This window comes from Eptesicus fuscus, chromosome 15 (assembly GCF_027574615.1).
Source record: "Eptesicus fuscus isolate TK198812 chromosome 15, DD_ASM_mEF_20220401, whole genome shotgun sequence".
Lineage (NCBI taxonomy): Eukaryota > Metazoa > Chordata > Mammalia > Chiroptera > Vespertilionidae > Eptesicus > Eptesicus fuscus.
Genome location: NC_072487.1, coordinates 63,825,592 through 63,847,009, shown reverse-complemented (window position 1 = coordinate 63,847,009; position 21,418 = coordinate 63,825,592). Strand labels below are relative to the sequence as shown.

The following is a 21,418-nucleotide window of genomic DNA, read 5'->3' as shown; positions in this document are numbered from 1 at the left end:
ACAGGTGGTGGGAGAGGAGTTGTGCTGGGTGTGATCAGCAGGGCCATCTTATATAGGATCTGCCTCCTGGAGAAGGTGGGGTAAAGTCAGGCCCCTCGGGTGTGGAAAGAGGGGTCCAGAGCTTTATCTGTCCTACTGAAGCCTCACTGCAATCCCCACCCATTTCACAGAGAAGTGAGGGCCTTGCCGGCCATCCCCCGGCCAGGGGGTCTGGGGAGCCTGAGTTGAGCCCCGTTTGCCTTCCTCCAGCTCCTAGCAGGCTCTGCTGCAGTCCTAGAACCTGTTTCACTTAAAGAAGGAACATGATTTTCCCACTGCCCCTCACTAACGGTTGACTTGGGTCTAGAACAAGATTTCCTGTCTGGAAGACCGCCAGTCTCTCTTTCCTGAGTTCAGGGCTGCAGCTGCCTCCAGAAATAATGTCTGGGGACCTGCCCATGAAGGAGCAGGAGAAAAGGCTCAGCTTCCTTCGTGCAGACTGAGTCAGGAGCCACCTTTGGCCCTCCACCCCACGAAGAGGTCAGTAAGCAAGCTGTGAGGCTGGCCAGAGCAGGGAACTGGACTAACCTTGACTAGCCTTGCTATGTGACCTTGGTGCCTCATTCACCCTCATAATGCGTTCTTTTGGATCCGAGTCCCCTTTTAGCGGTGGCTTTCTGGGGTGATGAGCATTTGTTCAGCCTGCCATAGGCAGGGACATGAGCTGAGTCCTCTGGGGGACACAAGGGTAGACAGGTGCAGTGTGGTGGGAGTTGAATGGGGGTCCTCCCGATTCTCCTAAAGCAGTGGTCGGCAAACTGCTGCTTGCGAGCCACATGCGGCTCTTTGGCCCCTTGAGTGTGGCTCTTCCACAAAATACCACGGCCTGGGCGAGTCTATTTTGAAGAAGTGGCGTTAGAAGAAGTTTAAGTTAAAAAAAATTTGGCTCTCAAAAGAAATTTCAATCGTTGTACTGTTGATATTTGGCTCTGTTGACTAATGAGTTTGCCGACCACTGTCCTAAAGAATCACGCTCCCCATGATCTGAGCTCTCTGGCCTCTTAATCTGTACATTGCTCACCTGGTGTTCATGGCCATCTTGGTCACTGTGTCTGACACATAGTGGGCTTTAGTAAATGGTGAATGAGTGACTGTTACAGAGAGTCTGAGTCCCTAAGGTCATGGTCAGTTGGGAGGCTGCTTGTCAGAGGAGCATTAAGTGTCACCCTAGGAAAGGTGGGGAGAGGAAGTGACACATGTCTCACTCAATCTCCTAGGAGGGAGAAAAAAAATGTTTTTTTCACTAAAAATATGGGTAAAGCTGTCAATATTGCTACATAATAAGCAACATAAATGGTGAAACATGTCCTGTGGTTCTTTGTGCCACATGGGTGTAAAAATTGTGAAATTTCCATCAGTGTAGAAAATAAAAAACAAGAAAAGATACAAACCCATTGGGGGAGCTTGCTTGACAACAACACCTGTTCGAGAAGAACCCATCCAAGTGAACCAGGTGCATCTCCCCTCCCCCCACACCTGGCAAGAGGCCAAGATTTGGAGAGTCCAGAGCTTGTGTGAAGGTGTGGGTTCCTGTCTTCATGCTGTGTTTCCCAGAGGGCCTAATGTCCCCTGATCTGCCACCATTTGTGGTTCCTCTGCATTGGGCATTGCCCTCTGGGTGACCCCTCTGGATTAGAGTCCCCCCCCCCCCCTGCAGCTAACACCTAAGAGATGCCTGGTGAATTGCAGCTGGTTAGAGCATCTTCATGGGTGGGTCCTCTGAGCTGCAGAGGTGAGAGGAGTTGGAGTCCACGGCCTGAGAAGCCTTCTGGATTAGGTGACATTTCAGTTGGGCCTTGTAGGATGTGCAGAATTCTGACCGGAAGCCACAGGGATAGGTCTTCCATGGATGTGAGAGATTGAGTGGGAGGGAAAAGTAAGGGGAGAACGGAAAAGGAAAGTATGGAGAGGGTGGGCAGAAGAGGGGATCCTGTGGGAAAAGCTCTGGCTTTAGGTTGGCCTGGAAGCTGTGTGTCCTTGGGAAAGTCATTTTACTTCTCTGAGCAAGGTTTACCTTCTTATCTATCTATTTATTTTTTTCTGTGGGGGTGATGAGATGATGTGTACAACCAATGTTTGACCTTGTTATGTCCAGGGTGCTGGGGCCATAAAGAGGGGCAGATTCAGCACAGGGCATGACCCATAGAAAATGTCCACCTTCCCCCCTGGACCAGAGAGGGCCCCTAAAACTAACCTCTATTATGTGATGGATTAAATGTGATGTTCAGATCATGTACAAATAAGTTAATATCCCATTCACCTGGAATTGAGGATAGGGTGGTGAAACCCCGGAGCCTTTCAGATAAATTCTCCCTCGGGGAACCTCCCTCCAGCCCCCAGTTTTCCTCCCCTTCCAGCATCTTGTGTGTTCCAAGTTCAGAACACCCCAGGCTGTGGCCCCTTGAGGCTCCAAATCTTCCTATTCCCTTACAAAGGGAGCGCTGGTTCAGCCTGCATTTCAGTATTGAACACCTGTCTCGCTATTGGGCTAGGAGTTCTTGGGGCTGGAGGTGGGATTAAGCTCTGTCCTGAGTCCAGGGAAGTCTGGTAGATGGAGGAATGGCTTGAACGCCCTCCCCCCAGCTGAGGTCTGCCATACTCCTACCAGGAGCAGACCCCTCTCCACCATGGGTCATGAATGGGCCCAGGCAGCTGTCCCTCTAACCAAGGCCCCGACATCCCTGGGACCTGGCTCCAAATCTTGAAGCATGCAATGGAGATACTCAGCAAATCCTCAGCCCCTTGGCTCTCCCTGAGCTAGGCACTAGGGACCCTGAACCCAAGGTGATTGCCCCGGCTGGGATACTAAGTCTCCAGCAAAGGGCTACACCCCGAGGGCCAGGGATGGTTATCCACGGAAGGAAGGGCACCCAGGTTAAGGGTCCAGGTGGCCAGGGTAGCCGGCCGGCCCCTGGAGGACCTCACACCTGCTCTCAGAGCCTTCGTTACCCCGATCTGTATAACCGGGGTTGTGTGGAGGAAGGCAGTTTGTTCATCTGGAAAGGTGTGGGAGGCGTGGATTTTTCAAGGTGGGTGGGTGGGGTGTGTGACCTCGTTCCCGGTGGAGGTGAGGAGACCGCGGTCGCCCAAGCCCCCCGGGGGTGGTCCCCGCCCCTCCGCAGCCCCGCCCCCTCGTTCCCTGTCGCTGGCGCCCGGGGGGCTCGGGCAGCCTCGGCCGCGGCCGGCGCGACTCGGCTCCGCGTCGCCATGGCAACAGTGGCTTAGGGGCGGGGGCGATGTGGCGGGCTGGGCTGGGCTAGGTTGGGCCGGGCGGGCGGCGCGGGGTGGGCCGGGCCTCGCTGCGCGGGCCGGGCCGTCGGCGCTCGGTCGGCGGGCGGGCGGGCGGCGCGGGCTGCGAGCTGCTGGGGCCGAGCCCGAGCCCGCGCCCGCCCTCGGCCGCGCGGCCGCCCGAGCCGGGGCGCGGGTCCCGCGCGGGTCCCGGGCCCAGCGCCGTCGCCGCGCTAACCCCGCCTCCCCTTCCCCTTCTTGTCGCCCCGCGCGCAGGGCTTCCTCAGCCGCCGCCTCAAGGGCTCCATCAAGCGCACCAAGAGCCAGCCCAAGCTGGACCGCAACCACAGCTTCCGCCACATCCTGCCGGGGTTCCGGAGCGCCGCCGCCGCCGCCGCCGCCTCCTCCGCCGCGGACAATGAGAGGTGAGCCCGCCGCCGCCGCCGCCCGACCCGGCCTCCTCGCGCCGCCGCCCCGGGATGCGCCCCGGAGGGCGCGGGGACAAAGCCGGAGCCAGCGCTGGAGCGCGCTGAAAGCGGGAGGGTGCGCCACGCCGCCCTCCGGCAACTTGTGGGGCCACCACGGACTGGGGGGTACGACGGGTGGACCCTTCTCTTACCCCCCTGAGGCCGGGCAGGAAGTGCCCTCGGCGAGAAGTCCTGCCTCGCCTTGCCGAGGTGGGCATTGTTTCCCGGGCGCTGCAGTGCCCGGAGCTGGGGGCAGAAGTGGCGCCTCCATCCTCCGGACTCACCCTCCCTGCCTCTGGAGCCCCTGGGTGTCCGATACAAAAGGCATTTTCTGCTGGGTTTTGCTGAAACCCAGTGGCGAGGAAAAGGGTGAACATCTGGCGGGGAGGAGCAGGGGGCTGGGCCGCTTAGGGGGCACATCTGCTCTAAGTAGGGCGCACGCTCTTCTGGGGGCTGGGGTGAGCCGAGCGGCGGTGCCGGGGTCCTGAGCTCAGGGCATCGCCGCAGGCTGTTTGAAGAAGGGCCTTAGCCTCTCCAGTCTGGGCAGCTGCTTCCCTTCCTTACCTCTCCACTCCCAGGGGTGTCTCCTGTTCCCTGTTTCCTTTTCCTGGGCAAGCCAGGAGCAGGGTGTGGAAATTCCAGGGGGAGGTGGCTTGTGGGCCCGAGGAGGAGAGGGAGGAGGTAGTTCAGCCTGCCTGGAGTCCCCGGGAGCTGAGCAGGCTTCAGCTCGCAAGGGCAAGCCATCCTGTCCGCCTGTAGGGGCACTGGGCAGGCACAGTCTCTCGGGGCCCAGGTCACACTCCTCGAGCCCTGCCAGCCACCGCACCTTTCCACTTGGGCACAGGTACAGCGATGGATTCTGGTGCCGGTTAGAACGTGTCCCTCCCTGCTCAGCTAGTGGAGGCGAAAGAACGGGCAGGCACCATTCAGCCCCACATCTCAGGCCGCTGGCATCTGCCTTAATAGGGCTGTGCCTTGTGTGTGATCAGCGAGTTGGCGAGTAGGGGAGGCACGGGAGGAATGAAAATGTGTTTCTGCTCCCCTTTGGTTCCCGCAAGGGAAGGAGGACAAGTTATAGCCCAACTCCTGCCCAAGGTTGAGTGACTTTAACTGACCCCTAGCATCTTTCCGGAGAGTAGCCCCAGTAGAATTACCAGACCTTTCATTTCTACCAGCCAGAGAGCTGCTCCTCCCAGGGCATCCTGCCGCTGCCTGTAGCTAGTTTCCTGCCCCAGCTGCCAAGCCCTGCCCGAGGCGGGACCCTCAGCCTTTCTCTGATGGCCACGGTGCCCCAGGGGACCAGGCGTGCCGTGGCAGGCAGATGCAGCCAGGCCAGAGCTCAGTGCTGGGTGCAGCCACTGCGTCTTTGAAAATCTCGCTTCCCATCTTTGTTATTGTCTCGGAGTCAGGCCACCGGGTTTGCTGCCTTCCTCCCTACGCCGGGCCCCGCCTCCGGCTCTCTCCCTCAGGAACATGCCTTTCTCTGCGCTTTCCTTGGCGGGGGTCAGGACCCTCTGCACCCGCATGCGGGGGCTTGTGTACGTACCCCGTTTTGTGTGCATGTGTTGATTTGTCGGGGAGCAAGAGAGACAGCAGGCAGTCCGGCCTCTGAGTGTGTCTGCCCTCCCGGGAGCAGACAGCGTGCATGCCATGTTTACCTCCTTCCCGTGGAGAGCCTGCACCGAGAAGCTGGTGAACGCTTGGCCGGCAACCCTGGCTGGAGGTTGGGGCATGGCCGAGATGCCCCCGAGCAGGTCCCTCCCAGCGTGGCCTCAGGTCAGCATTGCCAAATGCTGGAGGGGCTCGGAGTGGGGTGGTTGGGAGTGAATCTGTTTCAGCCCATTTCTAGAAATGGTGGTAAACGGTAGTGGTTGGAGCAGAGTGGCAGTGGCAGTGGTGTGGAATTGTCTTACTAATTTTCTATAAACAAAATCTGGCTTGGTGGCTTCTCTGGCACAGGAGATTTCCTACGGACGGGCAGAGAGAGACAGTTTGAAATCTCTCTTCCCAGCCTTGGAGCTGAAATAGGCTTGGCTAGGACTGGGGTCTCTTATTTTACTGCTTTGGTTAGAAATAGACTCATTGGCTGCTGCTGGGATGGATGGGCAGATATTTCTCTGGGGCACCCCCTGGAGTCGTCCTATTTGGAGTTGAGTGAGTAAAGCCGACTATGGTGACCCAACTCCCGCAAAGCTCTTGGTCAAACCTGGGTGAGTGAGGTACTTCCCTGTACTCTGGCTTGGTGTGGTTGTGCTGTTGAAGGCTGGTTTAGGAATCTTTGGCTTGGTTTAGGAACAGGGAGGGGGTTGAATTCAGCTTCATGGGACCCCCACTGGGCTGCCACGCCTTCTGCTGGGGGCGGAGGGTGGGGGAGGGTAAGTGCATAGATGCCAGTCTCAGGGATGTACATGGGAAGAGGGAAGAGGGTGGGGCTTCTAGGTGACAAGTGTGAGCCCTGGTCCCTGTGGCCTCCCCATGTAGACAGACAGCACAGGGCACTTGAGGGCGGCCTCTTTCGACTTTGGATAAACCTGTCTGCTTTGTGGCTGTTGAAGTGGTTTTGTTGCATGCTGTCTGTGTGCTCTACAAACTGCTGTGCAGGGAAGGTTATTTTTTTGCACTGGAATTCTCTTACTTGGAGGATGGAAACCTCCCTGAGAACGGAATCTGCCCCAGGTGTGGCGGCACTGAGGCTGGCTGGTTGGGAGAGAGGGCTGATGTCTAATTATGAGGCTGGGGTTAGGCCAGCCAGGGCTTGGTGGGCACACTTGGGTACTGGGGGTCTTAGGGCTACAGGTCAGGTTTGAGCCTTTGTATTTAATCCCCTGAAGTGGCCTGGGGGAGGTTCCTTTGGAGGTTCTGAAAATAAGCACCAAGGACAGGTAATCATTTCTCCTGGATAACGGAAATGAATGCTGCTCGGAGGCTTTCCAGGTGAAAGGTGTGCTGGCAGAAGCATTTTTGTTTTGCAGGCTGGAAATGTTGCCGCTTCATTTACAAGGCTGTTTTAATGTGGGGAAAAGGCGATCCAGGATGTGGTGGTTCTGCCTTCCCAGAAGATAATTTCCGAGTCACCCGTTTATTTATTAATGTTCCTGAGTAGCTAGGAGGGTCAGCTGGCAATATTATGCTGTCTTCATCCCTTTTCTCCCTGACACTGTTTCTGGGTGACCCTCTCCCCACCCCCACATGCTGGGATTATGTCCTCTCTGCCTCCCTACCTGTTCCCCTACACCTGTAGTTATTCTGCAGTGACTGTATCCCCCTTCCCATTCTTCCAGTGTAGAGCTTATGAAATAAGCATGGGCAGCCCAGGTGCAGGGATGCAAAGCTGCTGTGTGAGGAGTTAGAGATGGATTATCCCTCCCAGGAATTGAGTTCCCATACCTGAAAGTTATTAATGGTGGGATTCTAGGCAGTGTGAGACTAGGAAGGGAGATACTGGAAATTTCAGGTGAGGGCTTTCAGGGACCCTCAACTGGCCCTGAGTAGGTAGGAATTGGTTCTGCCACTTGGGGTGAGGTAGTCCCTGGACGGGGAGAGGAAACTTGATGAGGAGCAGGGAAAATGGAAGACAGGATCTGTTTTTCTGCGTTAGTGTTGACAGTAGGTGCAGGAGGGGCTGGGCATCCAGGCCTGGTTTTTCTTGCCTGCCCTCCTTCCCCTACCATAGACAGTGCCTGTTCTTCTCTGCCTTCCCTTGGGTCTTGGGTGACTGTGCAGTATAGACAGTTTCTAGGCATAATGGGAAGTATGCGACCTTTGGATTTGAAGCCAGGCTTTCCTGGAGCAAGTCACTTAACTTTTCTGAGCCTCAGTTTGCACATCTGTAAAATGGGCCTGATGGTAATGTTGGTGGAAACATTAATCTTAATATATTCAGCACATATTTAATAGGAAGTGTCTGTCCTGTTCGGTGCTATTTTATTTGCAACTAACACTGGGTTTGCACATTTCATTTAAGTGTTTCTAACATTTCAGTAAGTAATAGCATGCAAAAGCGGCTAGACTAGCATGGTGCAGGCTTTCAATAAGTGGTAGTTAATATTGGTTGGGAAAGGTCACCTCATCTTGGTAAGCCTCACTTTTCTCATCAACAGCATGGGAATAAAAACAAGTAATCCTGAGGTGTTATTTCGAGGTTCAAGGGAGATATCAGATGTTGCTGTCTCTTGTAAGGTGAAAAGGGCTGTAAAGAGGGTCATTGTTACCTTGAACACAAGTAATAGCTGGGCAGAGTGACCTTAGTTCCTCTCTACACCTGGAGAAGCAAATCTCTTCTACTATATGTGTTTGAAAAATCGGCTTTAAAAGTTACATCTAATGTTGGATCATACTTGTTTTTAATCATTTGGGCATTTAGGTTATCTAGCTTTTATTAAAAATAATACTGGTATTTAAATCCTTGAATATTTATCTTTGTCTACTTCTTGATTGTTTCCTTAGGATAAAGTCTTAGAAATGGAATTATTAAGTCTAAGAATAGATAGACATGCCTCCCCCTGAAAGCCTATAATAATTGACACTGCCCCAATGATTTTTGAGAGTGCTCGTGAGCACCTGTTTCCTCACACCCTTAAAAACATTTTGGTGTCATCATTAAAACAATCTTTGTTATTTGAATAGGCAGAAAAAAAAATGGTGTTTCTTTGTTATTTGCATTTCTTTCCTTGCTAGTGATTGAATATTGTTTTCTGAGTTTAATGGCCAGAAGTGCTTTTTCTTTTGAGTCTTGTCTATTCCTGTCCTTTGCCTTCTGACAAGCCCCTGGCAGGATTCTTGGTTGCTTTGTATGGCCGGCCTCCCTCTGCTCTGAGAGGCCCCAGGTAGGTGGATCTTTGTTAAATGGGCCTCTGCCTTCTGAGAGGTATGGCAGGGAATTCATTAATTATCTACAAGGAAGGCTCTCAGCTCTCTCCTCTCTCTCCTCCCCTTCCCCCTGCCTCTTCGTAAGGGAATCGGATTTAATTCTTAATCCGATAATTATCGTAAGGAGGCCTGGTGTAGACACAGCACTTGGAAAGGTCTTCCGCCCTACAGGGTAGGTGGGCAGTGAAAGCACTGTTAGATTCAGGGACACTGAGGGGCACAGAGGCACGGAGGTGGGACTGTCACAGAAGCCAGGCCTTGCCTCCGGGTCCTGACCACCTGCAGTATTGTACTTGGAGCCCCGTGGGCACCTTTGGCAGCAAGGCTGACCCGAGCCCCACACGTGAGCAGGTGATTCTGAGCCTCGTCTCCAGAGAGGGAGGGGGAAGCTACAGAACACGACTCGGACGTAGAGAAGAACCAATTTATTTTTTGCCTTCTCATTTTTATCACCCTCCTTTTAGATCTGCAGCTCCCTCGTGTATCTTCCAGAGATCCGAGCTGGGCAATATTTTTAGGAACGGTGGAAATTAGCTAGTGAGAATGTGATCAGCCCCAGGCTGGGGTTTCAAAGACTAGAGAAGCCTTTCTTTGTACCGGCATCTGTAGATATATGTATGTCTGTGTGTGCACATTTGTGTATGTCTTGCAAGTGCACACCTGCCCTCATGAGTGTTGTGTGTCTGCTCTATGTAAATACCCTGTACATGCCTGTGCACTTGAAATGAGTAATGACATGTAAAATGTTTGGAATAGTGCTTGGCACTTCATGTTGGGTTGAACCATATGAAGTGGCTGTTTTTGTAGGTCAAATGTGGGCATATGATTCAATCTAATAAGTGCTCAATAAGTGTTGACTACCATTATTATTATTGTGTCTGTTTATTCTGTGTACATGTGTATAGAGTATGTTCTGTGTTTGAGCTCTCACATGTGCATATCTGTGTGCAGTTTCTGTCTGGGTGTGTGGCTGCTGAGCTGGCCTGTTATGTGACAAACCGCCCACCTTCCTGGGGAGAACCTTCCAGGGCTCAGCATATACCTGGGCCATCAGGACAGCAGCCCTCCTGCTTAATTCCCTTTAGCCTTCAGGTGCCAGCAGAGCCCAGGCTGGGGTGTCAGGCCTGAGGGGTGCTGTGGGGCCCGTCACATTCTCCCCAAGTAACTCTGCCTATTTCTAAGCCCCATGTCTGAGGACACGCAAATCGACTCTTTAATGGAATCCCTTTGCAAAATATTACTTGAAGCAGAAAGTTAATTACCAGGCTCTAATGAATGGCTATTTTAGAAGGCCACAGAAGAGATCCTAGGGAGACTGAAAAGGCAAGAAGGAAAACATCCAGCTCCCCTCCGGAGCGCCCGGTGACTCCTTCCCTGGCGGCAGAGCACACTTGGCCTCTCCCAACCTGCGCTGCCGCCCACTCCCTTGTGATTGGCTAAGGGGGAGTGAAAAGCTCCCTTTGCGTGAAGATCCTCTGGTGTCCTCTGAGGAGTGGCCTGGGTGCATTCCCACCTGGGGGTGGGCTGTGTGAGGAGCTGTGGATAGCAAGCCTGGACGGAGGCGAGGCTGTACCTCCTTACCCGCACCCCCTCCCGGGCCTCTGAGGCCTCTGCAGCCAGGCGACACGCCCAAGGCTGTGGGAAGGACAGTCACTGGCCACTCTTCAGTGAAACTGACCCCTCTCCTACTCTTCCAGGGTACTTTGGGCTGCTGCCTACAGACCCCCTGTGCTCTCCCTCCTCCCCGACTGCCTGAGGCACCTTCTGGAAAGGCTAAATCTCTACCGGGGGCCAGCTCCCTCCTTCCCCTAGTGCTCAGTGTGGAGTCATCTGTGATCATGCCTGCCCACCCACCTCAGAGCACTGGCTGAAAGCCCAAGGATATTATTGTGATAGAAATGATGTGGAAGTTTCCCTTCCTAGCTGGGGGTGGCCTGTGTTCCCTCCCCTCTGAGATAGAGGGCATCTCTATCCTCTGTGGGCATGTGTGGCTCCCCACCCAGTCCTGTCTACAGGCCTCACCGCCTGCCACCCAGCTATGCACTTGTAAGAACCTTCCAGGTCCTTATGGAAGCCACCAGTTGTGCACCAGAGGTCCCCTATGAGCAAGGCGGGTGGTGGGGTGAGGACCCAGGGGAAGGACAGGGAGATAGGATTCCCCACCTGCAAAGATCCCTGGCAGTCTGCCTGGGAACATCCTGGGCATTGGAAGGGTGGGAGGAAGTGACCTCAAGGCTGGAGGTCAAGCCTGATTCTCGGAGTATGCCAAAAATAGGACCTCCCTGTACCCCCACTATTGTCCCCTCAAAGACCTCCGCTGATGGCGGCGGCCTGGGTGGGCTGGTGGGAGGTTTTAAGTTTGTGCCTTGGGTGAATGTGCTCCTGTGCTGGCGGAGGGGAGGAGCCAGAGGGCAGCCTCAGGACCTCCTTAGGGGTTCCCCCAAAGGCAGCCTGAGCAAGGCTTTGCCACCCTCACCCTCCTGCTGCCCTTCCCATGCTGCCACTTGTCCCTTGACTGCTACAGGCCAACCTAGAGCGAACAGAGTTCAGGGGCTGCAGGAACGAGGCTCCTGGGCCAGGCTCTATGCTGTGGGACAACTTTGGAAAAGCCACCGAGTCTCAGTTTTCCCGTCTCTCTAGAGGGGCCAGGGGGGCAGGAATTGGCCCAGCTAGATGCTCTGTGGGGTGAGTTACTCCTGCCACAGTGATTCCCCACCTCCCTCTTCTAGTGGGCAGCCCCCATGGGAGAGGCCCCCTTTTGACCCCGTCCCAGCTGGTTCTGGCCGCCACCCAGTTAACCCTTGGACCTGCCTGTTGCCCTGACTTTTCTTGCATCCTCTGGACCCTCATTGGTAGGCCAGGCATGACTATGAAAGAGAGCAGTGGGCAGAGCTATAGACGCACTCTGGTAGCACAGGCCCTGATTTAATGCGACGGTGTCGTGGCGGGGGTTTCATATGAGGGCAGTGAATTAGTGCGGCGGCTCCCTGTGCCCACTGACTAAGGGGAAGTTAATTTCATGCTCTGTCTTTTTGACATTCGTAATCAAAGCACTGTATTGCAGCTGCAGACTGTTAGCACGTGAAGGATGTGCAAGCCTTAACAATTTCTGTTTCCAGTGAAGCGGATTGATTAATAGATTGTTCACAGCCCCGCCCACTCTGTTCCTGTTCCCCTTCCTGCCTTCTTCCCCCCTTTCCAACTTCCCCAGATCTCATCAGGACACCCAGCCCCAGGATTGACTGACTGCAGCCCCACTCTTGTCTTGGAAGCAGAGGGGCTGGCCTCTGAGTAGGACTGACAGGCCAAGCCCAGCCCAGTAGGACTGACCCTTCATCCTCACAAACCAGTGTGAAGAGGGATTGCCTGGGACACCTGATCAAATGCAGCTTCTTGGGCCCCATCCCAGACCTTCTGAATTAGAGTCTGGTGGAGTAATTGAGTTTCCCCACAGTTTGAGAACTGTTGCCCTAAGTCAGTGGTCGGCAAACTCATTAGTCAACAGAGCCAAATGTACAACGATTGAAATTTCTTTTGAGAGCCAATTTTTTTAAACTTAGACTTCTTCTAACGCCACTTCTTCAAAATAGACTCGCCCAGGCCGTGGTATTTTGTGGAAGAGCCACACTCAAGAGGCCAAAGAGCCGCATGTGGCTCGAGAGCCGCAGTTTGCCGACCACGGCCCTAAGTTTATTTCTTTTGCAGAGGGGCAGGAACTCTGCCCTAGTTGTGGGCCAGTGACTTGCCTAGGAACTGCCCACGCTGTGTTCTTAATGATTCCTTATGGTGAGAGGTGTTTTTGTTTCCCATTTCACAAATATAGAAACAAACTCCAGGAAGGGGATGTAACTGGTCCAGAATCACACATTGGGGGACCCATGTCCAGGCAGTCCATTCCCTGGGTGGCGCCCCACATACCCCCATTAGCATGCAGACCCTTCCTTTTATGGTTGTGGTGCCTTTCAAAAGTTTTTTTTTTTTTTTAATTTATTGGTGACATTGGTTAATAAGGTTGTATAAGTTTCAACTGTTCATTTTTATGATACGTGATCTGTGTATTACATTGTGTGCCCACAACCCAAAGTCAATTAATTCATCTTCTGTCGCCATATATTTGGCCCCCTCTACCCTAAACTACCCCCACCCCCTTTCCTCTGGTGACCACCATATTGTTGTCTATATCTGTGAGTTTTTTGTTTGCTTGTTTTTCTTGTTTCTTCATTTGTTGTTCTTAGTCCCACATATGAGTGAGATCATATGGTTCTTATCTTTTTCTGACCTTTTTCACTTAGCATGATATTCTCAAGATCCATCCAAGTTGTGGCAAAAGGCGGTATTTCATTTTATGGCTGAGTAGTAGTCCATAGTATGTATGCATCACATCTTCTTTTTCCAATCCTCTATCGAAGGACACTTCAGTCGTTTCCATGTCTTGGCCACTGTGAATAATGCTACAGTGAACATAGGGGTGCATATATATTTGTGAATAGATGTTTTCTAATTTTTTTCAGGTAGATACCCAGAAGAGTGGTTGCTAGGTCGTATGATAACTCTATTCTTAATATTTTGAGGAACCGCCATACTGATTTCCGTAATGGCTGTGCCAGTCTACATTCGCACCAGCAGTGAATGGGTGTGGTGCCTTTTGAAATCAACCTTCCCCATCCCAGAGGAGGGCCCAGGAGCCCCTCTTGTGCTCGCACAGGAAGAAGGTGCCCGGGTCTCCCAAGTATGCTTGGAGCAGTCAGGTGACCTGCATTTTATAGGGGAGGTGGAGAGGCTCAGAGGGGTGAAGGGCAGATCTAGATTTGGAACTTCTCTGCTAACGTCATGTCCAGTGCTTGCCCACCTGTGCCAACAAGGCTCACTCTTCTTGCTGTCTCCCTGGTTCCAGGTGAGGAAACGGAGGTCCACAGAGGTGGGGTCACTTACCAGAATCGAGAGAGTGACACCATGGTTGTTCAAGCCCAGGTCCACTGAGTGAAAGCCCGGGGAACAGGACTAGCCAACATTTCGGGGCTGGACCAGGTGCCCTTGACCCCCACCTGGAGAGTGGCCGGCCGGGAGAGGCCAGGTCAGGTGGGGTGGGCTGCCCTCCTAACTGAGGAGGCCAGGTACCTGCTGAGGGTTTGGGGAGGAGGGTGTCAGGAGGAGAGGAGGAGTCTGGGCCGTGGGGTGTGGAACTAGAATTTGAACTCATGGCTGCCTTACTCAAAGCCCTACCCCCACACTGCCGCTTGCTGAGGAGATGTGTCAGTCACTCAGAGCCAGTCCAAGGCCCAACTCCAGCCACTGCGTCTCTCTGAGCCTCAATTTCCCCATCTCAACAAAGCACAAACCCAAGACTGATATGTTGGGAGCCAGCATTCTGGGATTCCTTGAAGGAAAGCAGCTAGCCCAGGGTGCATCCAGTCTTGCCGAGGCTTTGCTGCACCACCTTCAGGCCGTGAAGCCCAGGGCTCTTGTAGAATGGAGCGGTGGCCACCGTGGGACAGACTGTGTTTCATCTTTGCACTCTTCACACGGCCAGCTTCTCTTGGTGCTGTGATAATCCCCCAGCTTCTCTTGGTGCTATGATAACCCCCCAGCTTCTCTTGGTGCTGTGATAACCCCCCAGTGCTCTGGAGTGGCCACTCATGATGGGCCAGGTTCCATGCCCAGCGCCTTGTTCATTTTCTCGTTTCGTCCTTACAACAGCACTAGGAGGATAGAGACTGTTACCGCCCTCATTTTATAGAGAAGATTGAGGCAAGACACAGACTGCACAATGGGCCCGTCATACAGCTCGTAGGTAGCCAAGCTGGGACTCAAACCCGGGTGGTCTGGCTTATTATAGAAAAGCCCGCCATCAACCACGCATCTGTTCAGATGCCCTGTTTTACGGACGACATGCTCTGTCAATAATACCATCCGTGAACTGCCTGCCACAAAGAAAGAGTCTCCTGTGTGCCAAGCATTGTGTGTCATATGCATGTCATCTCTGGTCCTCCTGGCTACTCCCACAGGTGACGAAACTGGCCTGGGAGAGGTGAAATCATTTATTGGGGATTACCCTCAGGATGAATTTAGAATCTAGGTCTCTCTGGGCCCAGGGCCAGGGCCTCTCTAGTGGAATAGCTAACAGGATGAGCACACCCCGTGGGCCAAGCCTGCTCTCAGCACATCACTGGGAGGAACTCACTTCATCCTCACAAAAGCCTGTGTGATACACACTGTTGTCATCCCTGGGTTACAGTCAGAAAAGGAGGTGCATAGCTGGAATGACAGACCTAGGATTCGAACCCAAGTAGCCTGGCTCCCAAGTCTGCTCTTAACTACTGCACGGTACTGCCCTCTCCCTATTTGACAGAAGAGGAAAGGGAGGTCCAACAAGTGAAAGCCACTTGCCCTGAGTCAGACAGCAGGTGAGTGGCAGAGATGGGATTTGTACCTAAATCTTTCCAGAGTGCTTTACTGTCTCCCGCCCGAGAGAGCATAACAGCTGTCAGTGGGGTGGAGGAGTGTCCCAGCCACCCGGAGCACTGCAGGGGCTTCTGTTGCTGAAGTCCTGAGGTGGTAGGGGTGGCAGCGCAGGCAGGCCTGTCTCCCGGTCTCAGGGGGTGGGACCCCCAGGATGTGAGGGTAGGGCTGGCTCGGTGACTGCCCCCTACTTTTATAATTGATCAGTGATTATAAGTGTCTTTCTCTGTGGGCTGCCCCAGGGTTCTGGGCCCCACATCGCTTCTTCTCGGCAGAGCTGACGAGCTGTGGCTGCATTTGAATCTATTGATTTATGATGCCTGGTGAGGTGTGGCAGGTGGAAGAGGTCATGGGTAGGTTACACTGGTTTTGCATAGCACCTCCCTTCCTCTCCAGGTCAGCTTATAGAGGACACTTTCATCATTGCCCAGGAGGGTAAAGAGAAAGCAGTGATGGGGGCAGGCAGGCATTCCCCCAACCAGCCCCGGCCTTGTCTGGTCCTGACCTGAGGGAGGATGGGAGAGTCTGGTGCTGAGACCTCCAGCAAGACTGGCTGCGGGTCACTGATCATGCAGCCAGGCTCCCTGCTGACCCAACTGTCTGTGGACCTGAGATGGCACTGGGCACAGGCGTAACTGTTTGGCCTCGGAGAGGGCGCTGGAGGTAGTTGTGGGGCAGTGGTCATCCGTGGCCGGGTATTCTGGCCTGCTCAAGGTGGTCTCGTCCCGTTGTCCGAGGCTTGTGAAGTCCGCATGTTTGGCTGTCTATGAGAGCAGTGAAAACCTGCTCTAAGGGAGTTCAGATCAAGGGTAATGGAGCTGACGGGCTTTAGTGAGCAATCTGTCCAAAGGTTCTCAAACTCGGTTCCTGGAGGTGAGACTAGGCGTTTTCCTCCACAGGTGTGTGAGCATCCTCACTCTAGGGACTCACTCTAGGACCCAGGACATTGAAGGCCCTGAGGGGTCCTGCAGTCTCACCTCGGTTAGTCTGGGGCCTTCTGTTCCCGCACCCTTACTCTCACCCCAGGAGCGGCTGGCAGCATCTGCGGAACAGTAATGTCTGCCAAACATTCTTTGATAAACACTAATTTGAAGTGTTACCTCTCCTTAGAAGTGGGCTTCTTAGGAGGCAACTTTGGAAGTATTCCATGCCTTTAGGACCCACGGGAGTAAGTCTTGAGTGATGGCATTGCTGGCCCAGAAGCAGCTATTGGGATGTGTATCCCCAGGTCCTCGGAACTGTTCCTCAAAGCAGCTGCCAGCTCTCCTGTGTGGGGGGTGGGGCCTGGCTTCTGTGGACCCAGAGCCTGGAGGGGTTTATTTCCCCTTTTGTGGGCTGGGTGGCTCCCTCCTGGCACCCAGCTGCTTGGGCTCTGGGCATCTCCACCCCCCACTGGACTCCTGTGGAAGACAGCAATCGGGCAGAGGCTGCCCACTGATTTGCATAATTGCACTGTCCCCTGAATAATTAATAAAGCTCTGTCCTTGCTGGGAGCAATGTCTGCACCATTATGGGTGGGTTTGCCAGAGCTCTTCCAGGGAGCTGATGGTTCCCGGACTCCTCGGCCTTTCCTGGCATGAGCCCCCCAGAGAGAAGAGAGGGCACTGGATTGGAGGGGGTGTGTCCATGTCGCTCACACTGGGCGGGGCTGGCAGTACAGGCTTCTGTCTTCCAGGACCCACAAATGGGTCTCGAGCACACAGATGACTTGGGATTCTATTCTTCCGCTTTGTGTGGTTGGTCCCACAAGTTCTTCTCTGAAGTGTGATCAACTGGTGTAGAGACTTGGCGTCCTTTTTGGTTAGCCTGGGGAGGCACTGCTGACCCAGCAGGTAAGGGCACTGATGGGCGTTTTCAGGCAAAGGCAGGGGAAGGGAGGCATTTCAGCTCGAGGCCTTTCTTCAGTCCCTTCAAGTTTTGGGCCTTGGTAAGATCCGGGTAGCCTGGAAGTGACTCCTATTCGAGGTTTCTAAGTCCTTTTTTGTGTTGTTTTGTTGAAGGGGATTTTCTCTCTGGGCCAAGGGAGGTTGAGGGCTGGCTATACTCCTGACATGTAATTGACACTGAGAGAGGTCCTTAGTCTCTTCAAGCCAGGGGTGTACTTGAAAGGCCTGCTGTCTTCCCTACCTCCCCTAGTCACTATCCAAAGTGCCCATAGGACTGTTTCCCAAACTGAGTTCCACAGAACACCACATTCTTGCAGATGTTAATGGGTGGGTGCTTGGGATAAGAGGATTCCATAGTCCAAACAGGTGAGGGAAGCAACCAATGGACCAAAACAAGTTAAATTTCTTCAATGCTGGACTCCTAGGAGCCTTTAATATGTTAGTGTGCATCTGGGTGTATAGGAGGATGTATAGGATGCTCTGCTTTCCATCCACACAGACTGTCCAGCGTCTGCTTGCACATCTCCTGAGATGGGGCGGTGCCCAGGCCATTGCTTGACAGTGCCCACCCTTGGAAACCTTCCTCTTTGTTGAGTTTGTCTAGCCAGCATTTATGTGGCACTTTATCATTTACCACTTGGCCCTCCTACCAGTTGGGGAGGTGGCAGGGCAGGGATCATCCATTTTATAGATAAAGAAACTGAGGCTCAGAGAGGGTAATTATCTCACCCAAAGACACATAGATGGTGGTAGAGTTGGCAGTTAAACCAATGTCTGCTAGATGGATCTTCACCTCTTTGGCCACCAAAAAACCATTTATTCCTTCCCCTGCTGGTGTGGCTCAGTGGTTGAGCATCAACTTATGAACCAGGAAGTCACGGTTTGATTCCCGGTTGGGGCACGTGCTTGGGGCATGCGGGAGGTGGCCGACTGGTGACTCTCTCTCATTGATGTTTCTGTCTCCCTCTCTTTTCCTCTCAAATCAATTATATATATATATATAATTTACTTTCTGGGTAAAGGTCAGTATGTTGGCTGGCCTTGGTCCTTCGGACTTTGGGGACCTGTTGCTCCTACAGCTCCCATCCCGGATTGCTTAGAGTAAGTTTCTGGGGGTAGGAAGTAGGCAAGCTAAAACCCTGTTTAATAATATCTCAGCTTCAAGGCCTGGTTTCAGAGCCATACACAGATAATGGGCATAAAACTATCAGATGTCCTGCTCATCAAACCATTTTTGACTCACCCTTTTCTTCTGCCCTCTCTTTCCATAGGGTGGGTAGGCTCTTGTCTTGTGGGGAGGAGGAGGGCAGGGGGTGTCCAGCTGCTGTGTCTTTCTGCAGGCCTTTCTGAGAGCCATGCCCAGGCCTGGTGGGTGGCCAAGGACAGCCTGTTTACAGAAGGTAGGCCCAGAGGTTGCACTTAGGCTGAGGGGTGACTTCAGGACCTCCACCAACTGTTTTATGTCTCAGGAGTCTCCTTGGGTCACATCATCGAAGGGACCAACTGCATTGCCCCCAAGTGACACATTTACCTTGATCCCTAATGAACAGAATTCTTCTGTTGACACATGGATCTGGCACCCTAATTTCCTTTGTGATCTGGGCCAGTCACCTAATCTCTGAACCTTTGTCTCCTCATCTTTAAAATGGGTGTGATACAAAGACCTTGTATGCATATATGTATAACCCATGGACACAGACAATAGGGTAGTGAAGGCCTAGGGCGGGGGTGGAGGGACAGGGGCGAGCTGGAGGGGGTCAATGGGGGAAAAAGGGGGACTTACATAATACTTTCAACAATAAAGATTAAAACAACAAAAAAATGGGTATGACAATGGTGTTGATGTCTTAGGGTTCTGAGGTCACATGGGATCATATATGTCACATGATCATTTTATCATATCACATGTGCGCACATTCACATTTGCACGTATCATGCTTTTGAGCTTCTGTTTGAGACCCCAGAATCCTGCCAGCACATCTGGCCCAGCCCTCACAGGAGCCACCCCATCATGTAGCAGGAGACAGCCCAAGACAGGCATGAAAGATGTTAGTACGGACATTTCTCCCACTTAGAAAATCGATACTCTGTGGTCTGCCTAATTGCTCTGTTGCTGCTAAATGAGTCATTATGGAGGGAAAATAGCAAATGCATTGTGAGATTAATGGGAGAAAATAGTTGGCAAATGACTTTGACTTGCTTCTGAAACTCCACGAAGGTGTTACTATGAGAAGTCTGGAGAACCACGTGAGGCCGAGTCCCAGGAAGCAGCAGCTAGTGGCGTTGAGGCTCCAGAGGTGCCGGAAGGTCTGGGAGGGCCCTTTCAGGGCACTGACTTGAATGTCGAAGGGGCTGGAAGTGGGAGTTCCTAAGCGGTCAAGTTTGGAGCCAGCGATGGGACAGGGAGCTCAGTGGCCTACTCCTGAGGAGATGGTCCACTCTCTGCCAGGCACGATGCTAGTGTGGAGGGTGCAGTGCTTAGCAGAACCAGCCTGTCCCTCCTTTGTGGAGGAGACAGGCTGGAATGAATCATCCCACAGGTAAATTGCAGTTGAGGCACATGCCCTGAAGGCACTGAGAGCCCAGAACAGGAGGGTTTGATGTGTGGGGTGGTGGGGACAGCTTCCTTGAGGAAAAGAGGAACGAGCTGAGCTCTCAGGGAAGAGCCTTCTAGGCAGTTGGAGGAGCTTGTGCAGACCCAATGGGTCTGGGAGTGAGGGGCTAAAAAAAGGTCCCTGTGATCTTAACCCTACAGCAATCCTAAGAAGTAGATACTTCCTCACTTTACAGGTGACGAAACCCAAGCTGAAGTTAAAAGACTTGCCCAAGATCATATAGCCTTTATGTGGCAGAGTCCGGATTTGAACCCAGGCCTGTGGAGCTCCAAGCTGAGGTGCATGCCCGCCTGCTTCAGGAAGCTGGCCTGGCACCTGCCGCCCTGCGGGAGTCTCTGCAGCCAGTGTCAGGGACCTCACTCCTGTAGGTCTGGGCTCCGCAGAGGGCTGCCTAAGAATCTCCTAATCTGGGGAGGCATAGGACTCGAGGTGGGGTGGGGTTTGCCAACCCAAAGCCAGGCCTCTCTGCCTTGTTGGGATTTTGCTTCCTCTTCAAGGCAACAAAACTTGGGTAATTTTCTGATGATCAAAACACATGTTGACTAATGACTCCTCTTTGAAAAAGCTCTGTTAATAGCACACTTCTCGATGAAGTGGGTTGATTTATTTCCTGCCATTCTTCCCAGCGGGCCTGTCATCTGGGGCCTGCGGCCTGCCTGCAGAGGTGGGTGGGGGTGGCCAGCCAGAGGCACTTAGAGACCTGTGGACTTCCAAGGGTTTTAGGAAGTTCAGCAGCAGATGGGGAGCCACCAAGCATTCCTGTGGGCACTGGGAAGGAGGCATTGGGGGCATCAGAGGTCATCCCATCTGTCTTGGTTCTTGGATATAGCTGAGCGTCATGGTGCCATGGCAACCTGGCAGAAAGAATCCAGAGCCCTACCCAGGAGTCCAATTCTCAGGTCTAGGGGTGGCCCCAGAGACTGTGCTCATGACAAGCCCCTGTGTGACTCTGAGACCCACTCAAGCATCGAGACCTCCAGCTAGCAGTTCTGGATACCCCCTCTCTGGAAGGATCCCATGCCTCCAGGGGTGGGGGGTGGGGATGGGGGTGCCAGGTTATCTATCAGGCTGCAGAGTAACCTTGGTACTGGATATACCATTGCCTGCTCCAGCCTGGGAATCCAGGCCTGACCGTGCCTCGTGGGACACTGGTAGGGCAGAGCCAGGTGGGCAGCTGAGCTTCAGACGAGGCAGGAACTCGGAACTGGCCTGGGGTACTTTGCTACTGCTGTTGGCTGAGAGCCAGTTTCAGCCCCAACTCAAATCCGATTGGCTCTGCCCTGCCCCTGGTGAGAGGCTGAGTGTTTATTTGGTCTGGTTGAAGAGCCCTCGCTGAGGGCCCTTTGTCCTGCTCAGATTTCACTTCCAAAAGAAATGTGCTTAGTTCTTCAGATAAACAGCAGGGCATCCCCTATGGGGTTCCTGGGAGATCTGGGCTGGCCCTGGCCCTGAAGGTATAGGGTCCAGCCCTGCCCCAGCACTTCTGAGGCTCCCAGAGGGGGGCACTGGTGGCATCCTGGAGTTGGTGCCCCGAGGTCAGCTTTCTGGTCTTGTTCCTGCTCCTCCTGGAGCCAGTTCCTCCTTTAGAGAGAAAGCCAGGCATGTCAGACCCACTCACAGCTCTGACACCAGCCACCACAACAGCTCCGGCTCTGGGTACCAAATCGTGGGTCTCCTCATAGGCAGTCCTTGTCGCCCTGTGGTGGCAGACTCAGGCCACATGACATAGGAGCCCAGGCATATGTGAGGCAGAAGGGGCCAGGCCAAGGCTTATCCCACACTCTTTCCTCCACCTGGGCTATGGATGAATTCCAGAGTCTTCCATCCCTCAGTTTCTACCCCAACAAGGGCACCC

At 53.4% G+C, this 21,418-nt stretch overlaps 1 protein-coding gene across 4 annotated transcripts in view; it reads left to right on the top strand.

Moving 5' to 3' along the window:
* Window positions 1–21,418, top strand: part of DAB2IP (DAB2 interacting protein) — a 160,617-nt gene that overhangs the window by 80,857 nt on the left and 58,342 nt on the right. For all 4 annotated transcript variants that reach the window (XM_054727046.1, XM_054727044.1, XM_054727045.1 and 1 more), the window contains exon 3: window positions 3,544–3,692. In XM_054727046.1, the coding sequence (XP_054583021.1) occupies window positions 3,544–3,692 (149 nt within the window). The remainder of the gene's footprint in view (window positions 1–3,543; window positions 3,693–21,418) is intronic.